The sequence below is a fragment of the Chelon labrosus genome (genome assembly GCF_963514085.1).
Source record: "Chelon labrosus genome assembly, chromosome: 16".
NCBI classification, from domain to species: Eukaryota; Metazoa; Chordata; class Actinopteri; order Mugiliformes; family Mugilidae; genus Chelon; species Chelon labrosus.
The window spans coordinates 11,760,066-11,767,182 of NC_140349.1; the positions used below are offsets into that span (position 1 = coordinate 11,760,066).

Below are 7,117 nucleotides of genomic sequence, written 5' to 3' on the forward strand. Positions count from 1 at the left end.
CTGAGTGTCTATCAGACTTACACTCGAGTAAACAGTATATATCTCTCCACCCTCCAGCCCATGCCTGTAAGCAGCCAGAGAGCCCACTCCATGTGGACGTGGTGGGGATGGATTTGCCCGGGTTTGGCTACACCTTGGTGTACAGCTGTCAGCATGGCTACTTCCTGGCGGGAGGTTCTGAACATAGAGTCTGCAAGAGCGACGGCACTTGGACTGGGAAGATGCCTATATGTCGAGGTGAGTGGTTTACACTAGATACGGAGACGTCGTATAGTGCTGCATCTACGTCCTTGGCAGTTTAGCTTGAGTGAGGAGCGGTTAAATGTTCCGAAACACAGTCCGCTCACACACTGGGACAGACTGGCCATCTGGAGCAGCGGGAGAGTTCCTGGTGGCGAGCTCAACCTGTGGGCTGGTGGTGAGTCTGGCAGCTCCAATACAGAAAAAAATATATAAAAATCCTGTGGTGTTTTGTCTGCTCGCTAGATTGGATAGCCAGGACCATACAGGTGAGGTCACGAGTTCACTTCATGAGTCAATGTTTCCTCCCCCTCGACAAGTTCACTTAAAGTGACACCTTTTTTTTATTTTTATCAAGCGGTGTCTGTGACCTGGACACCTGGATACAGATTTACACAAGAACTTGACTCAATATATATAAAGGTTAAACTGTGGAGCCACTGAAGCCTCAGAGTTCCAAAATCTCTTTAGTAACATGTATGTTCCCACCTGTTAAATCCCAGCTTGACTAAAATTGCACTTAAATATCCTAAAAAATAACACAAGTAGTAATAATATATTTATATATAATAGATCATAACATTGTGAGGAATAGATTTATGGGTTAAGAGTAAAGCTGGTTGTGTTGTATGGGTGGTTTCGTGTCTTTTTGTTAGTTTCCTGTTGTTTTGTAATGTTCTGTATAGTTCAGCTCATGCAGACATTGACCATCATGTGCTACCTGAATACTTACCATTACCACCGACCTTAAAATGCCAAAACAACCTCTTTTCACCGTGTGTCAGAAAGTCTATGATTGAATTATAGATTTTTAAACGTCTATATTTTGGCTGAAGTACATCCCTGAAAGTTACAGACAAATCAATCTCACCAAGCTCCATTTAGGAGGTGCACTCAGTTTTTGATTGTTATCGGAGAAACCTCTATCTATTCTGCCGCAAATGCTAAGTTGTAGATTCCCCAGGGTGTGCATTCGATGACAATATGTGCTCTCCAAAAGTGACCCAGTGTTACATTTTTCTTATTTCTTGGTCTTATTCAAGGAGAGACAGAGCAAGGTCCCTATGCTCAAAGAAAAACAGCGAGCTGACTTCTTTTGAAATCATTACCAAGGCTGCCACCCCGTTGACCTGAAATAGTCTTTAAAATTGGAGCGCTCTCTGATCCAGTTTGGGGTTCTAGGACAGACTCTCATTCCCTTGCTTACCTTAACTTGTTGGCAACAATGGCTGCGTCTTGTCTTGACGAGAGAGGCTGTTCCGAATGGTCGGTGCCCTTACGGCCGCTTTGAAAAGCATCTAATGTGCACCACAGTTTCCTCACAGTTTACTGTTTTGCTTGACCCTTTTCAATACACTTTTCACTCATTATGTGCATGTATGACTAAGACTGACTGCCGCTGCATTTTAACTTGGTAATGCGATTGCATAAAGTGCACTCTCCCTGGGATAAAGCTGTTTTTAAACGACTTGTGCTGTAAATTAAACACGATGAAATTATATTTTCAAACTGTGTCCCTGCAGTGCTGCTTATGAATTTTCCCTCTGCCTCTGTTTCTCTTGTATGTGCGTAGCTGGAGAAAAGAAGAAACCTGTGAAGCCCATAACAGGAACTCCCAGCCCCAAACTAAACGGTCAGTTCTACCACAGTCTCCTCTAGTCCAGGCTGATGCAGCCCCATCATTCCTTCACTGCTCCTGACCTTCCTCATCTATTCTGTTTCAGCCTGGTTTAGTCTGCGCTTCAATAAATCCTGCCCCGCTTGCTTTCCCTCTCCTCCTCAGTGTTGTTCTTCTTGTGTTCCTGTCGATTGCATTGTACTTTACCCCTTTCTATTGTACTTGTAAATAATTTATTTTTCCTCAGCACATAGAAAGATAAATTAACTGCTGTGATGTTCTGCTCTTTTCTGTGCTACAGTTTTGTTCATTTCTCTAGTTTTCAGCTGTTGTGAGCTGTCTTATATTGTTGAAGTTCAAAACTATTTTGCACATTGCACATGAAGTAGATATGGCATGCAAGTTCTTGGGCCTGTTGAAGCAAGAAGTAGACCTGTAGTCTGCTAAAAGATTCTGCATAAACCCACATAGGAGATCTTTCTGCTTGCTGCTATGCACAGTGACAAGATACTACAAATACACGACAGTTTGAAATTAATTAGTTTACATATTTACTTATTTGTGTTTCTGTGCACATGATTTTAAATAACTTCGCAACAAACTGCGTAGCACCTAAAAAAGCAAATGATAAACACCAATCACTTTCACCTAGGCTTCTTTTTACATGCATATTTTGATAATGCTAACTAATGTTTCTAAGGGTGCGACAGGGTACGACTTATCTTAATCTAACTTCCATTCTGTCCTCCTCTAGTTCCAGATGATGTCTTCGCTCCTAACTACATATGGAAGGGTTCCTATAATTACCGTGGGAGGAAGCAGCCGATGACTCTGAGCATCACCAGCTTCAACTCCACTACGGGCAGAGTCAACGTTACCCTTAGCAACGGCAACATGGAGCTTCTCCTGTCAGGCATGTAACGTTATGGTTAAATATAGAGTTCACAGAGTACGGCCTATAACTGTAGCAGAAGAAGAAAAGAAAGGGGTGTCATGATAACATGGTGCGGTACAGTGCTACATGTCGCCTTTTTGATCCATTAATAAAACTGTGTGTGACCGCTCACATGTTGAATGGGCAGTGTGTGGGATTTAGTGCCATCTAGTGGTGAGGGTGCAGATTTCCACCAAAGGAACTCCCCTCTCTTGCAGCTCTTTATCTGAACATGCAGGAGAACCTAAAGTGGACGCCACTTGCATGTAAGATGTTTTTATCCTTTCTGGGTATACTGTACAAACGGGGCAATATGTCAGGCTCTGTGGAACACAGGCTGCTTTCTGATAAAATATCCCTTAAAATCCTGCACACTGCTCCTTTAACTTTAATATGGTGCCGCTGCTATAAACACTCTTAATAGGAACACTTTATCATTTGTGCTGCTTCCTAATGGTGGATTATTGGTGTCTGCATTTCACTCCCTTCTTGGAGCTACGATGCTCCTTCTTCTTCTTAATGCTGTTATTGTATTTTCAACCTAAAACTCCCACACACATACACGCACACTTACTCACACGCATACCTCCCAGGGTCCTACAACGGCGTCAGCAGGGGGTTAAGACCCTATTAAAACACAAATCCTGCTGAAGCTAGAATTGGTTCCTGGAGGAGCAGAGAGCACAAACACCATATCACAAAACCAGGCCGCTATCAGACTTTTAACATCCGTCTTCTGGCTTTAAGGAGCGGCTTTAGATCAATAACAGCTAAAGCTGCACTCGCACAGTCATAGAAAGGCCAGTCCCCAGCTGCATAAAACTTGCATGTTTTTCTTTTTAAGATGAGTTTTTTTTTTTTTAACCAAAGTGGTGCTGTTAAGGGAGAAGTTCAACATTTTGGGATTTATATCGTGCATGTTTCCTTTCTGTCAATGCTATGTCTGCACAATAAGTCAAAATGTCTTCAGACTAGCTTAGCATAAAAATCCAAAGCCTATCAAAGCTGCCTTACTGCAGGTTCAAATTGGACATGACGTATGTCTTTCATTGCCCCAGGGGAACAAAATAAATAAATAAAAACATGCTCATGGACGTGTTTATTCTGTATTTTTCTAGGAGTGTACAAGGCCTCAGAAGCCAGACTGTTGCTGCTGATGTACCAGGTGAACTATGTGAACCAGGGAACCCAGCTGAAAGATTCAGCCATCTCTCCAGCCAAGATCATAGACGACTCCTGGACCATGGACGGATTTGTAAGTTTAAAAAACTTTACACTGGTTAAAAGGAAATGCCACATGAGAGATGGCTTTTACTGTGCTTAATCAAAAACAGAAGACAAACATTTTCACGAGTCCATTTTACTACAGTGCCATGATTTTTAGTAAACAAATAAAAGGGCAAATTTCAGGCTGAGTGAAATATTTTGCTGCGCCATAATCAGAGTGCAGTAGGCTAAATAAACACTGCATTTGTCATATTAATAATCAAATCAAGCTAAATAAGAATTTTGGCGAAACCCTTATATAATTATTAATCAGGATGCGTATTAAAAACCCACAGTGTGTTACCACGTCCTCCTCTGTCCTCTTCATTTCTCTCTTTTCTTTGTCCTCTCTAGGTATCGGCAGAGCCGGATGGTTCTAGTTACGTATTCCAGGGTTTTATTCAGGGAAAAGACTACGGACAGTTTGGACTGCAGAGACTGGGTAATTATCTCGTGGGTTTAGCAGCAGCGACAAATGGAAACAGAATGTCTGTCTTGTAAGTGGATTATAAATGACTACAAACAGTAAACTTCACCGATGGAGGAAGTGATCAGGCAGCCTCTGGTGACTTTACGGCTCAAACGGACTCAGCTCAGCAGTGGATAAATTCTCGTCTAGAGAGCGAAAACGGCTCTCCAGACTTAAAAGGGCTGCTCTCCATCCACTTTCATCCGAGGATTACTGCCATCTACCATCTCCAACTTCACAGAGTCACCTGCAAATGCTGAGAAGATAATTATCCAGGCTTTCGGGGGAATTAAAGGGCCAATTTAACTTAAACAGCCGTGATTTCTTTAGATGCCTGCAACCGAGACATTACCGTGGGTAAACAGTGAGAAAGGAGTGTGGGGGGGCCGCTTTGAAGGGAAGGAGTGAGGAATGATTAAAATGTTTACTTTGATTCAGATTCAGGTGGAAAATTAATTTTGAAATTATACACACGGGCGTAGGACTTAAAAGGAAATGGTACATGAGATATGAAAAGAGAAGTGGGAGAAAGAGGCTGATGATGTGAACAGAGATTATTGAGCAGCGGTGAAAAAAAAAAAACATTATTAAAGATTTTGTAACACCAACACAGAAGAGAAATCAGGATACAAGATAGTGGAGGAAATGTGGACCGTAGATAAAACACACATTTCTCCCGTCTTCAGGGGACGTCCCTCTATCACAATTTACTGAAAGGAAATATGCAGAATGTTTTGAGGGTGGATGAACATGAGCCTTGCAAGCTCTGGAGACAGATACCTGTTTATGATACTGTCAGCTGCAAAAGGAAAAGCTAAAGATAGGAGTGGAAGACTGGGTTGAAGTGATGCAAAATATATATAAGATGGAGAGACTGACTTTTTCCCTCTGACTGGAAATGGACAAATTCAATGGATTCTGGAAAACTTGGACGGGATATATGCTGCAGATTAGTTTGGATTGAACGGGATTGAGTGGGCGGCTTGTGGAACAATCTGGTTTGATGCTAGTTTGAGGTGTTGAATTTTTCTTGACGTTTTTTTCTTAAGGTCCTTTGCCAGTTACCGGCGTACATGCACAGATATCACAGTTCTAAGAAACCATTTAAAGAGCAGCTATTACAGGACAGCCTTTCTGTCAGTAATAAAGATATTTCCATTCTTCTGTCCTATCACCATCTCACAGGTTTGAATATGTCGGAGAGTCACAATTCTCCGCCCCCCCAGCTTGGTACCAACAGCAGTTCTGTGGCTATCGCTATCCTGGTGCCTTTCTTCGCCCTAATCTTCACCGGCTTCGGCTTCTATCTCTACAAACAAAGGTATGTGCTGAAAAATAAATCGAGTTACAGAAAGAATATGTTCCTGTCATTGCATCACTTGCTTCACTTCTGTTCTCCATTACCGTCATTCACTTTAAGACTAATTTGTGAAAACAGTACCTGCCTCGGCGGGTTTGATCGTTGAGGTGCTAACAGACACTTAAGTCGCTGTCTGTTGCAATCTGTGCTGCGAAACAGTTCTGTTTAGAAAGTGGCAAATTGGAATTTCTGGTTTAAACACAATTGACTGGTGTTAGCATTGTTAACAGGTGCAAATGACGCCTGTTCTGATGTTAATGTCTACAAAAAGAGGCTTGCTGAAGGAATTAGTTTTGCATGAGCTGATTGGAATCTTGCTAGGCTTCCTAAAAAGCGCTCTCTCTAATCCTCCTTAGAGCTGGTTTACTATGCCTCTGAATCCCAAAACTGTATTCACTGTTGTCCACTGGCTACTCAGTTGTGTTGTGTATTAATAGACAATTAGAAGAGCTGAAATCTCTAACGGCGTATTTGCTTTTTGCGCTTTTCCTCTCTCAGAACCACACCAAAAACACAGTACACAGGCTGTTCAGTCCATGAAAACAACAACGGCCAGGCTGCCTTCGAGAACCCCATGTACAACACCAACGCCAAGGCTGTGGAGGGAAAAGCAGTTCGATTCGATCCGAATCTAAATACTGTCTGCACCATGGTCTGAGGATTGATCATCCTTCCTTGAACTTAATGACTCAGATGTCTAATGGGACCACAATTGGTGCGAGGCTGTGGAAGGGAGCGCCGTATGCTTCGACATCGTCAATACGCTGATTAGAAAAGACCTTCACTCGCAGTTCAGAGAGGTACCCCCCCTCCTCCTCCCATCACCGCCATCCACCCCCGGCAGAGGAAAGGCTCCTCAATTCCAACCAAAACCCAGCGTCTGTCCTCTTCACCAACAGCAATTTGTGTCCGCAAATGAAATTCGAACAAATTGGAACACAAAAGGTCTGCTGCCCTTGACAGATGCAAACAACCGGTGTAAACTAGAAGTGAGGCGGGTCGTGGTTGTGGTGAAAGAAAGAAAGAAAAGAATGCAACTCAACAGAAAACTAAATGCTGGCTATTATCTGTCTCTAACCGTGAGGCTCAGCGGGTCAAGGATACTTTATAATTTGATTCTAAACCAGACGCAGCCATTACGCTTTGACCTCTCATTTAACCCCACTCACTGTCCGTAACGCCACTACTAATAAGTAAGCCATGACCCGCCTGTCAACAGAACCCAGAGCC

The 7,117-nt window shown here is 42.7% G+C and overlaps 1 protein-coding gene across 1 annotated transcript in view; it reads left to right on the top strand.

Moving 5' to 3' along the window:
- The window catches only part of csmd3b (CUB and Sushi multiple domains 3b), a gene marked incomplete at its 5' end in the record, with an annotated part of 336,937 nt that extends 330,391 nt beyond the window's left edge, over positions 1-6,546 (top strand). Inside the window, 7 exons of the mRNA XM_084563441.1 lie at positions 58-237; positions 1,814-1,873; positions 2,613-2,771; positions 3,911-4,047; positions 4,413-4,500; positions 5,713-5,848; positions 6,386-6,546. Of these exons, the coding sequence (XP_084419567.1) occupies positions 58-237; positions 1,814-1,873; positions 2,613-2,771; positions 3,911-4,047; positions 4,413-4,500; positions 5,713-5,848; positions 6,386-6,545 (920 nt within the window). The 3' untranslated portion in view covers position 6,546. The remainder of the gene's footprint in view (positions 1-57; positions 238-1,813; positions 1,874-2,612; positions 2,772-3,910; positions 4,048-4,412; positions 4,501-5,712; positions 5,849-6,385) is intronic.
- Positions 6,547-7,117: the final 571 nt, after the last annotated feature.